This window comes from Alexandromys fortis, unplaced genomic scaffold (genome assembly GCF_014885135.2).
Source record: "Alexandromys fortis isolate MF-2015 unplaced genomic scaffold, M_Fortis_MF-2015_v1.1 scaffold_30, whole genome shotgun sequence".
Lineage (NCBI taxonomy): Eukaryota > Metazoa > Chordata > Mammalia > Rodentia > Cricetidae > Alexandromys > Alexandromys fortis.
The window spans coordinates 10,794,242-10,814,661 of NW_026067922.1; the positions used below are offsets into that span (position 1 = coordinate 10,794,242).

Below are 20,420 nucleotides of genomic sequence, written 5' to 3' on the forward strand. Positions count from 1 at the left end.
AATATCTAAGTATCTAAGCTACTAGTTATATTCCCTACAACAAAAAGGATCCTACTCAGTAACCATGTTGAGTGGAGCAATTTGAGTGCCCAAATCTCCCTCAATTACTCTCAAGACAAAATACAGATGGATCAAAGATTTAAAATAAAAGGAAGGACTAGAAGAAAATACAAACGAAGATGCAAGACCATTTTAAATGCACCATCAATGTATAATACAGACTAAATGCTACATAGAAAATCATTTCCATGTTAGAGAAACACCGTTAGCAGAAACCCAAACCCCTAACCCATGAGATCACAGCCCTCAGGGACTGTGCTGTAGCCTGTGTGCCTCCTCCCCTGTAAACTACATTTCTATTGCCCTTAACTCTTTTTCTCTTTACTATTTTGTGAGCCTTAAAAACGATATCCTGGGCTGTGGTTACAAGAAGGAACCTGGCAACAATGTAACAAAAATCATTTTACAGACCACGCCTCAAGACAGGTCCACAGATACAAAAAAGGACTCCCAAACACAGGGTCACCATTCCCAATCTACAGCACACACACTCAGGCTAAACACTGATATTTGACCTCCAAGAACCTAAAACTCTGGAACTACCTGACAGACTGCAACAGCATGGCCGCCAAGCACAAACCAGTCTAAAACTGTGATTCCACAGCCCAAAGAATGGGTCCATACTGTACGGGGAAGATGGAACATGAAGAAATGAGCAAGCAGAGGAGGAGATGAACTGGTGGGTCTGACCTCCTCATTCAGCTCTGGCATACAGCCACCTCATTCTCACATGCAGCCCTGAGTTTCTCAAGCAACATCTTCAGCCTTGCCTCACCCCCCATCCTCACCTCTGCCTCCTCCCATCCTCACCTCTGCCTCCCCGTCCTCATTTCTGCCATTCCATCCTTACCCCACCTTCCCCATCCTCACCCCTTCTTCCCCCATCCTTACCCCTGCCTTTCCCATCCTCCCCATCCTCACTTCTACCTCCCTCATCCTCACTCCTGCTTTCCCATCTTCACTTCTACCTCCACCACCCTCACCTATGCCTCCCCCATCCCCACCTCTGCCTCTCCCCATCCTAAGCCCTACTTCCCACATCCTCACCCTGTCTCCCCCATCCTCACCCCTGCCTCCCTATCTCACCTCTGCCTTCCCATCCTCACCCCTGCATCCCCCATCCTCAGCCCTACCTCCCCCTGCTTCCTCCCATCCTTACCTCTGCCTTTCCATCCTCACCCCTGCCCCCATCCTCATCCCTGGCTCCCCACCCTCGCCTCTGGTTCCCCATCATCCTCCCCCTATCCTCACCCCTGCCTCCCTTATCCTCACCCCTGCCTCCCTTATCCTCACCCCTGCCTCCACAAACTAGGCAAAGGGCTGGCTTCTTAGCAAGGCCTGAGGACAGTGACAGCTCCTGCATCTGACCCAATGCCAGCTCCCAGTTTTCCACAACTAAACTTTCTCTCCTCAGCCTCACTCGGTTCTGCACTCTGGTGTCTGCCCCTTCTATGCCGACTTGTAATCCCAGCACATAGTGGGATTGTGGGTCTACAATGCCATGATTTTTGAGGTTTGCTCTGGTGAGCACGGGAAGCATGATCAACACACAAGAGATCTGGAACACTGTTGTGAGCATCAAGATACCATGGCCTAGGGTTTCTAAAGTCAAATCAAACTGTGATCCTCCCATTCCCCCCTTCCTCCTTGGGCCCCCTTTCTTAATTGTGTTGGCGCTCACCTTTGGCAAAGGTTTCTGGAAAGCCTGCATCGCCAGAAGCAGAGGAGCTGCTGTTGTCCAGTTGTAATACCTAACAAGACAAAGAGATGGCATCAGTGAGGCAGGGCCAGCCTTTCTACTGTAATCTGGAGTGCTATAGAAAGGCTGGGGAGCCCAGTGAGATCCTTTAACAAACCCAGTGTGTTTCCTCCCTCCCAGCCCTCCACACTGACCCTATCTATCTACACAGTGCCTCCCTTTCTCCTGTTCACCTCACAGCCATGCTGAGGGTGAAGGGTCAGCAGCAGACAGCAGTAGGGTGAACATATGAACATGCCAGGCAGCTAGTCACTAGCTGGACAGTCCCCTGCTTGACTACTACTAGCCATGTCCTACTGAACTTCATGGAAAGGGGACAGACAACTCCATAACCTCCCAAGCCAACTCATAGCACGCTTGCAACTTCCTCTCCAGGAGGAAAGTCTGCCAACAGTCTTCAGAGCCACTCACTGCATACCACAGACTGAGCTCCAATGGTGAGGTCTCTGTGCTACAGGGCAGCCATGTCCTCAGACCTAGGACTAGACAGGGTCAGAGTTCCACAGTTGGAGCACCAGGCCTGACAAGGTGGATTTCAAGGTCTGGTACAGACACATACTAATACCCACAAGGTGGGGCTGGAGAGCTAGCTCAGTAGATGCAGGGCCTGCCATTGTGAAAACCTAAGACCCTGATTTCAGATCCCCAGCACCCACACTGAAAAGCCAGGCCTACAGCACAGACCTGTCATTCCAGTGCTGGGAGATGGAGACAGGAGGATTCCTAAGACTTGCCTGTCTTCCAATTAAGCCAAACCAGCAAGTTCCAGTTCAGTGGTTTGACACCCTGTCTCAAAAACTAAGGTAGAAGGCCGGGCACTGTGGCAAACACTTTTAATCCCAGCCACTATAGAGGCAGAGACAGGCAGATATCAGTGAGTTTGGAGCCAACATGGTCTACAGAGTTCCAGGACAGCCAGGGCTACATAGAGAGACCCTACCTCAAAGAGTAAACCAAAACCAAAGAAGAAAAACAGGTAGAGTGATCAAAGACAATGTGGACCTCTGGTCTCCACAAGCACGCATACACACACTACAAGACTCTCAAAATGATCTAGCCCAGCAGCTGCAAGTGGACATAGAAATTTACAAATAATAAAGACAATAACTAAGTTTAACAAGACTTCATTAAGGCTCGACAGAAGCAGTTCCATTCCACTACCAAACGGACTGTCAGCAGGAACTCACTTATTACCAATCTTGACCACGAGATTGGGGTCATCGATGATAGCAGGGTTGTCTGCAAACTGCTGATACGACACAGCCTGCTCCAGGAACGCATCTGCAGAAGCAGCAGCAGGATGGGGGGAAAGAGAAATCACGAGTTTTTTAGAGAAACAGGACAGTTTTCAGCTTGCTCATTCCCATGTGTCTGTCTGAGTTTACAAATTGCAGTTCCTCGGACAAGCCTAGAGATCCTACAAAATGCACTTGTAAAGAGGGCTTGAGCTTGGTTTTCTGTTGTTATTTTGTTGTTGTATTTACGTGCCTGGGACGAGAGTGGGGAAGGACCTCTTCCCACATCAGCAGACATGTGGGGCATGGAGCCTGCATACACAAACAGTCATGTTCTCCAGGGGCACTGGCTTGAGTCACTTCTGTTGTGGAGACCTGTGACTGGAGTCTAACCTCAATGATCTCCCCCTCAGCATCTGCCTGATGGTCATGGCCACTTCCCAGGGGGTCCCAAAGATGGGAGAGGATGGCAGACAGCATCCTGCTCAAAGTGAGGGCTTGATCACTGTCATCTATGTAAAAGGTGGGAGCCAGCACGGTGTAAGGCCTGATGCTGCCCATGCTCAGGAGTATAGCAGACCCAGTGGTCAGAGCTGTGGTCTTAGACAGTGCGAAGGATAAAAGGAACAAGGTGCGAGGAAGGGCTGGTGGCACCGAGGCTGGAATAAGAGGACCCAGTATGCGCATAAGAAGTCTGCAAAGCCTCAGGGGACTTCACAGTGATCACTGGAGCAGGGAGATAAAATAGTGCAGTCGCTAAGAGCATGGTCAATCCCTGCTAAAAAACAGAGGAAGCAGTGGTGGAGGGAAAAGGGGGTAGAGAGAAATTAGGTCTAGTTCTGGAATTCAACAGCCCACAGCTGCTGTTACACCAGCGGGGGGGGGGGGGGGGTCTCAGGCACCACTCACCATGGACCTATCACAAGATGGTCAGCTCTCACATTCCAGTATGGCAGGTGGAATGCACAAGTCATCAAGGCCTACCGGCACAGCAGCCTCTAACACCCAGAGGGGAAACGTTTGCAGAGTTCCCCATACTGACTCAACCTCCCTTCCCTCCTCTACAGCCCCACAGATTTGACAAACACCCAACGTTCTGTTATAGGAAGACTGATATGCCTAACTCACCCTCCCCTCCTCCCCACACCTGCAGGCTCACCATGAACATTCTTCAGGCCTGGCCTGGGCACAGGGTATAGGGTAAAAGAGCTGTCAAAGATCCACCCTGGCTCTGAAACCAGAGCCAGTAAAAAACATACTTTAACCCTGAACCCAGAACCAAAGAAACTTGTCCTGACTCTGAAACCCGTGCCAAAGAAACACGTTTTGTCCCTAGAATCAAAGTCAGTGGAAGAAATACGCCCTGGCTTCAAAACTAGAGCCAAAAAGCTTAAAAAGGCCAGTGAAAGAAACAGTTTGGCTTTGAGATCAGCCATCTCTGCCCCTAACCAACTAAACTGACCAATCCCTGAGCAGGGAAAAACTAACCACTCCCTCATCTCCCTGGAAAAACTCCGCCCCTATATATATGCCCTGGACCTGTTCAGTTTGCGGCTGCTCTTCTTCCATCCTGGTAGAGGCAACCACTCTCCTGGACTCTTCCCTCACAATAAATCTCTCGAATGAGGTTTGGGTGAAGGGCAGAGCAGAGAAGAGCAGAGCGGGACTGTCACACTTTGGTTGGGGAAACCTTCCCATAGCAGCTTGTTACAGCTTTGCGGGGGAAGTCAGAGCTGAGCTGAGCAGAAAAACCTTCCCATAGCACAGCAGAGTTGCTACACTCCCCGGCTGTAACAACATCACTGCAAAGCCCTCTCCTGGGGGAGCAGAGCTGTCACATTGGGGAAGCCTTCCCTAGAGCAGAGCTGTAAGCTGCTGAGCTTACTGTGGCCTGTGCTATTATCCTCTGGCTCCTGACCCAAGAGCCCTCGTCCACCGGAGCTGGAACACTGGGCTCCCGACTGCCAGGATCCCTTTCATTCTGAGCTGTCACTTCCACAGGCGGCACCCGACTGTGCTCAATGATCACCTCCGAGGATAAATGCCTCAGCAGCATTCTTGCTTCCTGATGGCCCTTGCACCCTGTCCTTGCATTCTAAGGACAGCTAACTGCAGCTGGACACGTATGGGGCAAGAGAACGCGAACCTTCTGTGCACTCATCAACCAAAACCATGAGACGCCTCAGTTCCAGGGCCTTCTACCCAACGACCACTAGAGGGTGCTGTCCCATAGAGTCCAGTACCTTTGGTGATGTCTCTGTGGTCACTGAGGCCACCGCAGAGGGAGATGGCTATGGACGGCAGGTCCCTCAGGCCATCCGAGGTGCTCTCCACACCACTGTCGATGCCCGAACTGCCCACAGATTGTGGGGACTGGTTGGCTGACCTGGCTCCATTGTCACAGGCTTGTTTGGGGAGCCCAGCAGGATCACCACTGAAAGGAGGGGAAAGAGAAGCTGCTCTGAGCACCACCATCCATCCTCACTCTGACTGTTACATCAAACGACCCTCCAGAAGGCCACAACACCTCAGAGAAGCAATTACTAGCACCTCGGGCAGCTTTGCCATCAAAACATCAGTAAAGACAGCAAAGTCAAATGAGCCACCTCAGAAGGGCCTGCCACAATCTCCTGTGACTCTCCAGACCCATATAAACCTTGAGAAAGCCTGTGCCTGGGATGTCACTGTTATCCACTGGCAGCCCCTGCCCCGTGTACCGTATCCCAGGGGAGCTAAGGCTGGGTGCTCCAAGCACGGAGTGACTCCCTCCAAGGAGGACCATACGGAGGTCTCTCACTTGGATTGTGCACTGGTCACAGCAACCCAGCCTCTGACTCCTTCATGAGATAGCACTGAGCTCACATTCCTGAAAAAAAGGGTAGAGGGCAGTCCGTGTGTCCTTCCATTCCCCCTACCCCCTCAACACCCTAACCTCTCCCCACACACACACAGAGATACACATACAGACACACACCCCAAGTCTGACACAGCACACGGAGCTGAGGCTGTGCCCAGGTGTTACAACTATGAGCCTCTAGTGCCCCTGCTTCACTATCAACCAAGATAAACTGAGCTCTTCTCGAACTACAGAAAATGGTTATCAGGGACAGACGTGACGGCTTAACCCTGCAAACCCAGCCATCAAGAAGCTGAGGCGGGAGGACCACCACATGTGCAAGGACACCCAAGACTACATGGTGAGATTCTATCGAAAACAAAGAATAAAGTAGCTGAGCAATGAGAACAACTTTTACTTCTTAGGGAAATACAGGGCTGCCACTTCAGGGTCCATGTCTGTGAGGTCATCCAGATACACGCCGTCAGCTCCCAGGTGTCGACTCCGCTTATCTGAAAGAGTGCAAGGAGCAAGTCAGAAATCAACTCACGAGTTTCCATCCCCAGGAAGAGCACCTGAACCCACAGTGCAGATCTGCTCCCTGGTGGCATCGCCACCCCCAGCCCAAGAGCCACACAGTGAGAAGCAGGTAAGCACATCACTGCAGAACCGGCAGGGTCCAGCACTCCCTTCCGCCTGGTCCAGAGAGAACAAGCACTCAGCCTCAGGCCTCCCTCATGCACAGAGGGCCATGATCACCGTGATTATTAGTTGGGGATGACAAGTCCTCTCCTGAATACTTCCCTCAGGATGCTCTGAGGCACAGCATCCCTACAGCTGTGGGTCCCTGTGCACCATGTCCACAGACTTCCTCTCTTCTCCCTACTGAGAACTGTGTAGCTGGTTCATGCAAACCCAGGGTGTTGCACAACACGACCTGGCTAGCCAGGGTGTGTCACGAGCCATTTCCCCCCTAAAAATCATTACAGGAACCATCAGCCTGGGGGGTCTGCAGAGAACCCCACACCCATAATTATGTTCTATTGAGAACCTGCCCCTCACCCAATTAACTTATCTGTTAGCAGAACGCGCCTCACATTCCAGCTATCCAGGGAACCAGGTGTGGCAACTTGTGACTTCTTGGCCTACCTGTCCGAACGTAACCTGGCCTACGTGACCGGGACCACGCGGCGAGATTCCATGCCCTGCCCCCCATTCCTTACCATATATAAACTGTAACCCGTCCCTAATAAACACAGGCTTTGACAAATCTGCTTGGCCTCCTTCTTCTGTCTTAGCTCATTCCCTTCCAGGTAGCGCCCCTCCGAGACCCTGGAATAACTGATTGCAGGGTGGGTTACAAACCCCTAGACTAGTGACCCACCCAAACGCAATCGACAAGGGTGGGGCTCGGCATCACTAGCCAGCACGGTTGGTGAGCTGACAAGGCCAGGGAAACAGAAAGATCTCTACCAGTGCTAAATGAGTCTGACCCACACCAGACAAGGGGCTCTATCTCCTCACTTGGCAGGAGAGCAAAGATTAAAAACTCAACATGACAGACGGCACGGATGTGGGTCTTTTCTGACTGCACTGCCTCTGGTGTGGGCTGCGAGCCTGGGGGTAAGCTGGGAGACCCAGGCCGGCTCTGTACCTTTCTTTCTGGAAGGGGAGTCTGTCTTGTTCATTGTCTGTGTTGTGCTGGCAGCTGGGGGCTTGAGCTCTTCGGCCACGGGTAACGGTGGGGCCGCAGCTCCTAACGCCTCAAGATCCTCCTCGTTCACAAACTGCATTTCTGTCTGCACCTTGCTCTGGTGAAGCAGCGGGCCCGGGGCCAGTGTTGGCGACTGGTCACTAAAGGTGTCTGAAGACTCACTATGAATGGCCTGAAAGTGAATTTTATCAGGAATCTTCCGGCTCCCTAAGGGACTGGAGTCTTTCATCTTGTGTGGAGAAGATGACTAGAAAAAAGGAGAGAAAAAAAGAGGAGAGTTGAAAGCCCCCGCAAAGAGCCAAGCTGAGGCACCAAATGGCGAGAGGTCAGAGTTAAGGATTTGTGATGGACTCTTCAACGCCAGAACAGCCTGGTGGGTCCCATGCCTGCCTAGAGAACACAATTTCCACAGCAAACATGCTTCCAGCGCAGACGGCACAGTCCTGGTGTCCTATCTCTCCCACGGCAAAAGCCACACCAAACACACCTGGCTCCCAGGCTTTCACCTCCATTGCCAAGACTGAGGGCTGGACAGCACACATGGTCTTTGTGGGGAATGGCAGGGCATTGTAGGAGCTGTGGACACTTGGGGTCCAACACCAAAGATAAGTGAGAAGACACTATGGCTGGCACTCTGACGCACGGCATCTCCACCAGGGCGTGCATGATGTACTGAGGAGCACCCCACCCCCACCCCACGCTTGCCAGCTCCCACGAGCCCTGTGCACTCCCTGCAGCTCTTTGGTTTCCTTACTTCCCTTGTTCTCCTGAGGCTAGGCAGAACTCAGTTACGTTTATGGCTAAGAGTAAAAAGTAAGAAAGCACAGGAAGAAAGAAAACATCAGCTGACAAACAGGAGTGAGAGGGCAGGGAGGAGAACGATGGGCCAGGTGAGATACTCTACAGCAATGAGAACAGATGCAGGACAACGGGGCAGTGAGGAGGGGGAAGCCCTGCAAAAGCAGCCCCCGTGCCTGCAGGGCAAAAGGGCGCTCAGAAGGGTAAGGCTCTCCATGCTGCTGGCCACCCATAGCCTCTCTGGGACCAGGATCAGGCTGCACACACACACACACACACACACACACACACACACACACTGTCAAAGTACAAAGCTGCATACGTCAAACCTGCAGCTCTCCAGACACATATATCCCATTTCAATAAAGCTTCTCCCCCAAACAGTGACTGACAAGGACCTGGTGGTGATGGGCTTGCACGAGAGGGGAGTTTACCATGCAGGGATCCACAGTGACAGAAAAATGTAGAAAAACAGAAACTGATGCTCACCAGCAGGCCCCTCCCTATCTGCTATCCCTGGATCCCTCGCAACGAAAAACAAATGTCACAGGTTTGCAGTTAGAGCCACCTTGCCAGAAGGGGCTGCCCTGCCCCTTCTCTGTCAGTTGTAACACATACTGGAAGTGAGTATGTTCAAAATACACATATTCACCGAGTCAGAACCCCAGCTGCACATCCCTTTGCAAGGCTGGTTTACTAACTCCATGCAGTCAGAGCTAACTCAGAAATCCTCAGTGTGCCGCGGAATGGAGATTAAAAGCTTACCTTGGCAGCCTGTGGCAATTCACCCCAAAGCCAGAGCATTTCCAGGTTACTCTTTGGTGTGGACTTGTCTGCAGACCTACTGACCAATTCGGAATCGCTCTTTGGTGTTGAGGGACGGGAGCCTGAAGGACTTAAGAAAACACAAACCCATCATTCGAGTGAGAAAAAAAAATCTTTGTCCCAATTTTTGTCCCAGAGTTCCAGCAACCCAGAAAATAGATCTCTGCTGCTGTTCCCATCTGACAATCCCTCCTTTGACCACCAGAGGTCAGTGTGCACCATGTCCAACAAGGTGACCAGCCTTGGAGCCAAATTAAGAAAAAATGAGGAGCTATATTTTGGGGGGGGAAGAAGAAGAAAAAAAAAAAAAAAAAAAAAAAAAAAAAAAAAAAGAGGAGAAGAAGAGGAGGAGGAGGAGGAAGAATCAGAGAGGGAAAGGGAGCAGAAAAGCAGGAGAGAGGCTCTTGGGCACAAAACGCTGTCCTATGCCACACCTGACTCCCTCAGGCTCCCATCTTCCTATCAAACAGCTCAGCTTTCAGCCATGCCAAAAGGATCCCGGCCAGTTGATGCTGCATCCCAGGTTAAACACTGGCTTTGAGAACAGGAAAACATCTCGCGTGCCAACTTCATTACACTGGATCACGAGGCAGCTGTCTCCAGGAACACATCAAAAGGCTCTGTGTGGACCCAGCACACTGCTCGGTCTCAGGCCAGCAGGGACGGCGATGCTCCTCACTTCCACACAGCTCGGTTTCACATCTAGCTCTGAACCAAGTCCTGTGTCTATCCAGCCAGATTAATGGGCTATGAGAATCAACTTAGGGCCACATTCTCTCCTCAGACACCAATCTGAGAGGCAGGAAGAAGTGGATGGCGCCCAGGTTTCCTCTCTCTGTATTCTCTCCAGCACTTTCTCAAGGAGAACACGGCCGCCTTTTACACAAAGCAGGAGGCAGCTTCTCCGCTGCCCCATCTGTGTCCCCACCCCCCCCTCCCACAGCACTGAGTCGCACTTATCTAAGTCAAGTTCCATCTCCAACTCAAGATGGCATTTCCTGCCACCACAAGCAGAGGTCCCTTGGCAGTACGCACAATACCACAGCCACATGTAGCCTGTATCTATCTGAGAGATTTTCTACATAGCTAGCCTGGCCCTGACACTTCCCCAAAGCCAGACTACAGGCTGTGTGGCCCTCATTTCACACTGATGTATAGGACCCCTTCCCTTGGCCCCCTGACCACTGATTGTTCCAATGAAAGCACCCTGCCATGGAGCGACCCTCACGTTCCAGCCCTGTCTGTGGGGGAGGAGGCTCCTGGTATATCATAGCATGAGAAATTCTACAATGGACCCATATAACACATACTACACACGCACACGCATGCGCACGCACACACACACACACACACACACACTTAAAAATAGTTTAAGCCACAGTGGAGAAAGGGAGGTGGGCCTGGCGGTGCACATCTTTAACCCCAGCAATCAAGGGGCAGAAGCAGGCAGATTGCGTTGAATTCCAAGCCAGCTTTGTCTGCATAACAAATTCTAGGCCAGCCAGGGCTACACTAGTGAGATCCTGCTTCAAAACAAACAAAATCCACAGGGCATTTTTTCTCTTTGGGGGGCTGGAGTCAGTAAATACTTAAATGTGAAATTAAATTTTAAGTTTTAAGACAAATGAAACTGTAAAAGTTATGTTTCCCAGATAGGAATTAATCAATGCTTACTTTGATAATAAAAGTGGAGGAGGAATGTCCACAAAGTTAGCAAATACTGGGGAATGAGAGGGAAAATCTCAGACACCTGATCCTAATAAAAAGAAAAAAAAATCTACGCCCTAAGACCCATCCGATGCCATTCTTCTAAATTCCATTCTAGAAACGCTGGGGAGAGTGTCTGAATCCATTATGCAGACAGCTAATAGGCCGTTTAAATATTTATAGTAAGTGGCTTGACTTATTTACTAAAGTGACATTCTAAAAATAGCCTACAGACTTGTCTGCCAAATGACCCACCACAGGAAAGATTGAACAGTCTCAAGTTCCCTGTCCTGGCTTTCAAGGCCACCCAGAGAGGTAGGTAGATCACTAGAAGGATTCTGAACCAGTTCAATCAGATCTCAGCAGTGCAGAGCACATGCTGCTCTTCCAGAGGACCCAGCTTAAATTTTCCTTTGCAACGCTAGTTCCGGGGGTCCATCGCCCTCTTGTGGCTCCCTAGGGCACTGCATGCATGTGATACACGAACATACATGCAGGCAAACATTCATACCCGCGGAAAGTAAATAATTTCAAATAAATAGACAAGACTAATCACTTATGGCTCACAGTGAAAGGAGATACGTATTTTTCATAAGTAAGTTGGTTAGTGACAAAATTGATTTTATGTATTAGATCAAACTTTCTATTTCATATCAGCTGTCAGTAAGCTCTTCACAAGTCACTGGGTTAAGGGGAAGTAAGACAGAGAGGTTAGATCACGGCTTATGTAAGAACTGGTCTACCTTTCCGAAGCACGGAAGTGGGAAGACTGTGGAGGGCAAGAGCTAGAGAGAACTCCCTCGGCCACTACTGCAAGGTGAGGGGGAGTCCTCTGGCAATCTACCAGGCTGCTGGAGGCACAGAAAGATGCACAACAAAAAGAAAGAAGAAAAAAATCACAGGTCAGTTCAATGCAATCTCCTATGGCTGCTTCAGCAGCTCTCAGTAATAACAATTCTAAGAAGGGGAAGCATTTGGCTGTTCAACAGCGAAGGCGAGTCTATGTTGAGATCAGTGGGAAATAAACATGAACCTTCCATGAGGCAGAGTCTCCTGTAACCCAGGTTGACCTCAAACTGTTCTTCTTTCTCCACTTCCCACTTGCTGGGGTTGCAGGCATGCATCACTACGCCTGGCTTTACCCTGTGGTGGGGAGTGAAGCCAGGACTTCACATATGCTAGGCAAGCATGCCCCTAACTTGAGCTACTCCCCCGGACATGAACATTAACTTTCTGGGTTGCAAAGACAGGAAGCTGCCAAAAGACCCATTGGCTTCCCATTTTATCCTGTGTCCTGAGCAAAGACAAGATCGGCCATGTCTGGTTGAAGCTGGGCACTGAATCAAACTACATGATCCAAAGACTTGAATGTGGGTTCTGTCTATGGTCTCCTTAACAAAAACACATCGTTCTGAGTGTAGACATGAGTATCTACTTAACCTAATGTATAATCCATTTAACAACCGTCACAATCTTACACTACCAGTATCCTGGACTAGTGAAGCAAAGAAAGACAAACATTCTCTGGGCTGGTTTGAAACTTTCCGTTTGCGTTCGTCAGGTTAATGAATTGGTTTTTAAGTTGGCTAGCAGTTTCCTAAGACCCTGCCTTGTTTTCTTCCTAAACCCTAGGTTTTCTCTTTGTAGGGGTCATCTACCCTGAGCCAAGACAAGAACACATGAGGCATCTTAGAAATCCTGTCCTACACACAGAGCACTGCTCACATGTGGCCAGCTGAAACTGACTTACGCTGAGTCACTGACCTTAAAGACTTAAAAATATCTCACTAATGGATTTTGTGTTTTGTTTTGTTTGTTTTTCAAGGCAGGGTCTCACTGTGGAGCCCTGGCTGTCCTAGAACTTGCTCTGTAGACCAGGCTGGCCTCAATCTGCTTGCCTCTGCCTCCTGAGTGCTGGAATTTGTATGCCACCATCACCCAGCTCAAAATACCTTGCTAATGTTTTTAAATAAACTTCTACAAAATATAGGTCAAATAAAATCTACCTTTGAAATTACTTTCATGTTTTTATAAAGGTTTATTTGTGTGTGTGTGTGTGTGTGTGTGTGTGTGTGTGTGTGTGTGTGTGTGTGTGTGATGAATGTAGAGGTATCCACAGAGAGCAGAAGGAGGCACAGGATCCCTGAAACAGGAGCTACAGGCAGTTGTGAGACACCCAACGTGTGTTTTGGGAATCAAACTCGGGTCCTCTAGAAAGCAGGAGGTGCTCCTCACGTCTGAGCAAGCGTAGTGGCTGAGTGTTAACTGTCAGCAGGACAGAATCTACAGTGACCCGGGAGATGGGCTCCTGGACAGGGCTGTGGAGGATTACTTTGATTTGGTTAACTGGGATAGGCAGATCCACCCCACTGTGGGTGGCACCATTCCCTGCGGGATCCTGGACTCCATGAAAGGAGAAAGGGGACGAAGGACTGGCACGCATTTATCTCTCTGCTTCCTGACAGTGGATGCCCTGTGACCAGCGGCCTCAAGCTCTGCCTTGACTTTGCTGCCAGGAAAGACCAGACCCTTGAACTGTTAACCAAAGTAAACTGTTTTCCCCTTAAGGTTTTTTTCTCGGGGTATTTTATGACAATAAGAAGAGAAGTTAAACCAGAAAACGTTTAAGCTACATACATGTAGCTAAGCAATAGGTTCCTAATGGCAGGGCTGATATCTACAAAGGCAGCCCCCCCATCCCTTGGCAGACCACATTTCCTGCCAGTCCAAGCTGGAATCAGGCATGGGACACACTACACTACAGCCCGCGCTGCTGGCCATTGCTGCCTCGTTCTCAAGATGACGCTGAGCAAACTGGAACCAAAAGGGGTGCTTTGGCAAGGCTGGCAGCCCACACTACAGTCCCAGGGTGCAGCCGCTGCCATTCTAAACTACAAGTACACCACAGTACCAGGTGGGACAGCCCAAAGATGGCACAGCCATGTGCTTCTCAGCATCTTCTCCACTACCTCCACAGCCCCTAGCATCCTGAGCAAGTTAACAATCTGTCCTCCACCCACCACGACAGTTAAAGCTGTGGTCCCTTAGGGGCCACAGACCAATATGCCCAGGATTTGTCTGCCACCCAAGAACCAAGCAGTTTTCACCCTAGCGGGGGTAAGCCTGTCCCATGGAGAGCATGGGATTTCGATCTATGTCCTTCCTAGGCTCTGGGAAGAAGCACTCTGAAGGCCCTCCTGACCTCATAGGCGGCATGGCTCTGAGAGCCTCTGGAGTCTTTAGGAAGGTCAGGCGTACTCTGCGGCTGCAGCTGGGCTTTCGGGTTCATATGGGCACTCCAGGACAAGTGGGAGGGCATTTCAGGGAAACATGTGGTCCTGAACCCAGCAGTGTGGATTAGCTGTAGGCAGCGTCCCCACAACAGTCCTGAGTGACATCAGAGGGCCCCAGCAGCAATGTTCCTATGTTTGAACTCCACTTCAGGGCTAAGGACCAAGGCCAGGTTGGCCGTGCTGCCCTCTCCTGCTGCCAATGGGCACTGGGTAACTTAGCAGGCTTTTCTTTCTTCCCGTATGCCTTCCCCACAGAGCCTTGCAACATGTCTGCAGATTGAGTCTAGATTCGATGCAAGGCATATTTTCTGATCCTAAAGATTTTCAGTTTTAATTTCTATTTCTGGGTTTTCTGAGACATGCTTCCTAACGCTGACTTCTAGACCCTCTGGATCAGAAAAGGCAACCTCTGACACACAGAAGCAACTTACCTGGGACTAGGGGACCACTCTCGATCTGAATTGGGGTACGATGCTGACTGGGGATATGATGAAAGTGAGGGGAGATTTTCCTTAGGAATATCGTCTTGGAATGGTGGCACATCGTTAGGGAGAGTTCTGAGGGTTAAAAAAGCCAAAAGTTACCAAGGGCAGATTCACAATAAAGCCAAGTTTCTTCTTGACTACATCTAAGGGCTTCATCAGTCAGCATGGTCTCTGTCACACTCAGACACATTCTAGAAAGTGAGGTGGAAAGGGAAAAGGTGAAATGTCAGCATATATAAATGTGTATGTGCATGGGTGGATTGTAAACTCAGTGATTTCACCAGCGCATGAACACGGTGAGCATGCTGAAGTATCACTGATCCTCAAGCACGTGTGTACCCCTGCAGCACCCTCAAAGTGTGTGTGTGTGTGTGTGTGTGCGCGCGCGCGCGTGCGCGCGCGCACAGTCACACATGGTAGGCAGGCACTCTACCAGTAAACTAACTGAGTTACTGCCTACTTTGCATATTTAGAAATAGGGTCTCACTAAGTCACTCAGGCTCGTGATCCTCCTGCCTCAGTTTCCCTGGTTCTGGACCTCCTGATGTGTGCTACCACACCTGGCTACCACACCTACAGCCTCTTGCTGTCACCTTTCACACTACCCCTCACCAGAGCCTAAGTGGCAGGTCAGCCAGAACTGGATCCAGATGTTCCAGAACATTCCCATATACAGGGGGAATGCCATTTAAATAAACAAATCCACACAGAACATGCTTTATGTCTATACGGGTAAATTAACGGCATGAATAATGTGCATCTTTGAAATGAACAGGACTGTAAAACTCCCTGGCCTCAGACAGGAGCACAGACATTACAACACACGGTTCCCAACCCCATTCCCACAGAAGCCATATGCCTACACCTCTGGTGCTGCTGGAACTACCTGTGGCCAGGCTCTGAAACGGAAGCCACAAAGAAAAAAAAAGGCCATTATAACCAGCCCAAGCCAAATAGTCCCAGTACCCACAGTAGGTTAAATGTTACAGTTAGTAAAGGCGATGATGACAGCCAAGTTCCAGTATAAGCCAGAAAAAAAGGACATCTGAGGACTGGAGGGTGTGGTTCCATTGGCTGCTTGCCTATCAAGTTCAATCGCAGTACCACAGAAATTGAGAGTCGCCTACACCTATGATCCCAGCATTTGGGAGGTAGAGGCAGGAGGACCAGAAGTTCAAGGTCATCTTCAGCCACAAAAGATCCCAGCTCAAAATATAAAATACAGCAACAAGGAATTGCAGGAACATTCCATCCCTGGTGTTCTTTATCTTTTCTTTATGTTAGCGAGACATAAAAATTATCAAAAGCCACATGGAATTATATAAAAATCTGAGACAGCAAATAATATTTAAAATTTAGTTTTCAAAATTGGCTTTTTGCACCAAAAAACATACTTACAAACAGAGCTTTGTGGCAGTCTTAGAAGCAAAGCAAACTAAAAGGAGACAAGCTCATTAAATTTAGGAATAATTCAAATTATAACGGAAAGGTTTGCTTAACATAAAGTGAGTTTGGGATCCAGCCACCTTTGGCTCTGAGTTGACTGAATACCCTCTGGGCCTACAGATCTCCCTCAAGGCCACATGCAGAGTTGGGGCTCAGGGAACAATAGCCAGGTTCTGGGCAGCCAATGAGAGGGCGAAGGGTGCCACAGAGATGCTTGGTGCCACAGGCTTGATCCCCAGCACCAGTAAATAAATCACAATGCTGAGAAAACAGTTCTGTTCATGAAATACTCATCTGCTGATTCTTGTGTCTCGATTCTATTTCAGATAGCTGAGGTCATTAGCCACGGAGGAATGGTGTGACTGACTGTGTCTTAGATTAAAAAACTAAAACAAGGCTTCATACCCTCCATGCGGGGTCCACCGCCTGCCTGCAGAAATTCAGTCTAAGATACCTAACAGAAAAACGAAAAGTTAAAAAAGAAAAACAAACTATGGCTGGGCGATGGTGGCGCAAGCCTTTAAACCCAGCACTCTGGGAGGCAGAGGCAGGCGGATCTTTGTAAGGTCGAGGCCATGCTGGTCTACACAGGGAGCTCCAGGACAACCAGGGCTATTATACAGAGAAACCCTAACTCAGAAAAAATAAATAAATTGATGGAAATCATCTTTAAATGTAACTCATTTGGGACTAGAGATATAGTCCAGTTGGTACTTGCCTCACACACCTAACTCTCAGATTCAAATCCAGCCCCATCTGACAGAGCATGATAGTGTATGCCTATAATCCCAGCATCTGAGAGTAGGGGGCATGCTGGTCAGAAGCCCAAGGTGATCCTCAGCTAAGACTCAGCTCAATTTGCTGAAAAAAGAAACTAGCTCACCCTCCTCCAGCACACAGCCCGTCTCCCTCAGCTCAGCTCACCCTCCTCCAGCCCAGAGCCCGTCTTCCTCAGCTCACCCTCCTCCAGCACAGAGCCCGTCTTCCCTCAGCTCACCCTCCTCCAGCACACAGCCCGTCTTCATGCCCCATTTACCTGCTTCCATCCATCGGTGCTGTGTCCTCATCAGAGCTCATCTCTATGGGAAACATGTCTTCATCCTCAGACGTGTTGACATTCTCATCTCTTTTGAGATTGTCCAACTGAGACTTCCTCCTCCTTTTCCTCCTCTTCTTCCCCAGGGAACCAGTGGATGGGGTGTCGCTGGGAGGCAGGCCCTGGGCAGCTGTGGTGGGATCCAAGCACCTGATTCTATCCACGGAGTTCCTTTTCAGCTGGCTTTCCATTCGAGAAGCTCCTTCCGACAGGATGGGAGATGTGGCCAGATACATGGGGATGACTTCCTAAACAGGGCACGTGTAGTGATATTTTATTTGTAGTTTAATAAATAAAGCTCGCTTGAAGATCAGAGACCCACAGACCAGGCAGTGGTGACACACACCTTTAATCCCAGTAGCCATGCTAGTTTGTCATAGAAACCAGGTAGTAGTGATGCACGGCTTTAATCCCAGCCTTAGAGAGGAATATAAAATGGGAGGAAACAGCTCTCAGACTCAGTCTCATTCTGAGATTCCTGGAGGCAGGATCGCCACTTCGGACTGAGGTAGAGGTAAGAGCCAGTGACTGGCTGTTTTGCTTTTCTGACCTTCAAGTTGAACCCCAGTGTCTGTCTCTGGGTTTTTATTAATCATGCTATATTTGGTGCCCAACATGGGGAAGAATTCAAAACCCTGAGGATAAGAGTCTCGTGCTCCAGGCAGGTGTTCAAGAGTCCCGTGAACACAGGTGAAGGAGGGCCATGACGAGGGGAGAGAGACAGGAGGATAACACAACATCTCACGGTTACGAGGATCAGAGCCATGAAGTCCTCAGATACTGTTTTATATCAGCACAGCATCCCTATAATCATAACCAGTCAGGCCATTGCCAGTGACGTCAGAGAAAAATGAGGGAAAAGTCGTGACACTGTTGCTGGGACCCAGGCACAGTTTTACGTTACTCTGAGTGTCAGAGTAAGTAGGAGTGGGTTTCGGTGGATGCGTGGGTATATGTGTGTGAGTGTGTGTTTTCACATTCCAGCACGAGGCCCAGTCTAATTTAAAAAAAAAAAATCCAGATGACAGTTCGCCTATAGGCCTGCCACTCCAGAGCACATCCGGCCGTGCAGCCAGTACGCGAGGAGAGAGAGCTGGAGAAGAGTAAGACCTGCCACAAGCAGAAGGGGACAGCTGGTGACAGAGTATGCGGGTCCCAGCTCTCAGCAGGCTCCCAGCCACCACAAATGCTGAGCCGGCTACTACACAGCCTCTGTAGCATCCAGGCCCCAAGTGACTCCTGACTCCCAGAGCCTAAAATGGGCCTCAGCCAGGAGCAATAGGAGGTTACAAAAATCTCAGCTAGGAAATTCAGGCCTTCCCATTTAGACAGGAGTTGCCTGGAGGCTGAGGGGCCACAGCAGACAGTGGGGCAGAGCAGCCCCTGGCTTCCAGCCCAGAAGCAGCAGATGACGGGAAGTCTAAACCTCGGATGCTGGAGCTTCCTTCCCAGTAAGGGACCAGCTGAAGTCTGGAACCCTGCCCAAGACTGCTTCACAGGGCCCCCAACAGGCTGTTGGGTGTTTTTCTCCGTCACGCTCCACCCTACAGCACTGAGACACAGTCTCTCACTGAACCTGAAGCTGGCTGTTTCAGCTAGACTGGCTGGCCAGCCAGCACGGTCTCTGGATCTGCCTGTCTCTGCCCCCCAAGGCTAGGATCACAGCCACGTACTGAGCTTTTTTTAAACTCGGGTGCTAGAGACCCAAACTCAGGTCCTCAAACTTGCAACGCGAGCACTCTTACACCACAGAGTCATCTCCTCAGGTCCAGCCCCTCAAAGTGTTAAACATTAAGTCACCACACAATCCAGTAATTTCACTCCTAGGTATACACTGGGGAGGGGTGGGGGTGAGACCAGAGCTTATGGTCTCACAGGAACGAATACAAATGCACACAACATCATTACTCACACTCGTCACAAGGTGGCGACACCCAAGAGACGACTAGGTAAACGAAATGTGGTCTAACAAACTTCTGAGCCACTGAAAACACTCAACAGTTTGGGCCCAAAGCAGGACTCGCTTGGTAAGGCACCTCTTGCGAAGCCTCACAATTTGAGTACCGTCTCTGGGATCCACGCAGAGGAAGAAGAGAACCCGCTCCCAAAAGGTGTCCTCTGATGTCCACACATGCTCTGGCACACACACACACAAACTAATAACAAAACTGAAATTCAGACATGTGCGGTTCCACATCTGAATCCTGAAGCGCTGCACAATGTGAAAGACACCAGGCACAAACGCAGTATCCCTGCGTGGTTTCGTTCAGAAGAAAACTCAAAATAGGGTGGACTGGCTGGTTTTGCATGTCAACTTGACACAAGCTAAAGTCATCAGAGAGGAAGGACCCCAGTCAAGGAAAGGCCTTGATGAGATCCAGCTGTAAGGCATTTCCCATTTATCAATCAATGGGGGAGAGCCCAGACCATGGAGGGAGTGCCACCCCTGGGACGGTGGTGCTGTAAGAAAGCAGGCTGACAAGCCGTGTGGAGCAAGACAGTAAGCGCACCCCTCCATTGCTTCTGCGTCAGCTCCTGCCTCCGGGGTCCCACCCTGCTTGAGTTCCTGTCCTGACTTCCTTCAGTGACAGACAGCAATGCTGAAGTGTGAGCCAAGTAAACCCTTTCCTCCCCAACTTGCTCTTTGGTAGTGGTGTTTCATCACAGCAATGAAAACCCTAAGACATAGGGACATGGTAACTCAGCAACTGCTCTGGGCTTGAGTGCTGAAAGATTGGCTGAATATAAAGAGGTGGTACATTCAACATGGATTTTTTTTTTCAGGTGATTACAGCATTCTGAAACTGAACAGAATGATGGCTGCGTTTATCTGTGTACCGACTAAAAATCCCAATGAACCACACTTGTGATAGCTAAGATGTATGAGTGTCTCAATAAAACTGTCAAGAAATCATGACTGCTTGCTGTAAAAGCAAGAGAACTTGAGTTCGAATCCTCAGCATCCATAGAACAGCTGGGCATGAGCACACAGTGCCTGTAAGCCAAGCACTGGAGGACCACGACAGGAGGGTCACCATAGATCAGTGCCCAGCCAGATTCACCAGACAACAAGCTTCGAGTTCCGGGAGAGAGCCTGTTTTAAAACTAGGGTGAAAGTGAAAAGAAAGACACCCAACATCCTCCTCTGGCCTCCACATGTGTGTGT

General features: G+C 49.8%; 1 protein-coding gene across 4 annotated transcripts in view; it reads right to left on the bottom strand.

The window, feature by feature from the left end:
- The window catches only part of Lpin1 (lipin 1), a 122,240-nt gene that overhangs the window by 25,692 nt on the left and 76,128 nt on the right, over nucleotides 1–20,420 (bottom strand). For 2 of the 4 annotated variants that reach the window (XM_050141815.1, XM_050141818.1), the window contains 9 exons: nucleotides 17,195–17,502; nucleotides 14,659–14,784; nucleotides 11,678–11,785; nucleotides 9,168–9,297; nucleotides 7,545–7,851; nucleotides 6,309–6,402; nucleotides 5,298–5,488; nucleotides 3,007–3,100; nucleotides 1,742–1,811 (listed from right to left, as the gene is read on the bottom strand). In XM_050141815.1, the coding sequence (XP_049997772.1) occupies nucleotides 1,742–1,811; nucleotides 3,007–3,100; nucleotides 5,298–5,488; nucleotides 6,309–6,402; nucleotides 7,545–7,851; nucleotides 9,168–9,297; nucleotides 11,678–11,785; nucleotides 14,659–14,784; nucleotides 17,195–17,502 (1,428 nt within the window). The remainder of the gene's footprint in view (nucleotides 1–1,741; nucleotides 1,812–3,006; nucleotides 3,101–5,297; nucleotides 5,489–6,308; nucleotides 6,403–7,544; nucleotides 7,852–9,167; nucleotides 9,298–11,677; nucleotides 11,786–14,658; nucleotides 14,785–17,194; nucleotides 17,503–20,420) is intronic. The other 2 variants (XM_050141816.1, XM_050141817.1) reach the window with 2 other exon arrangements.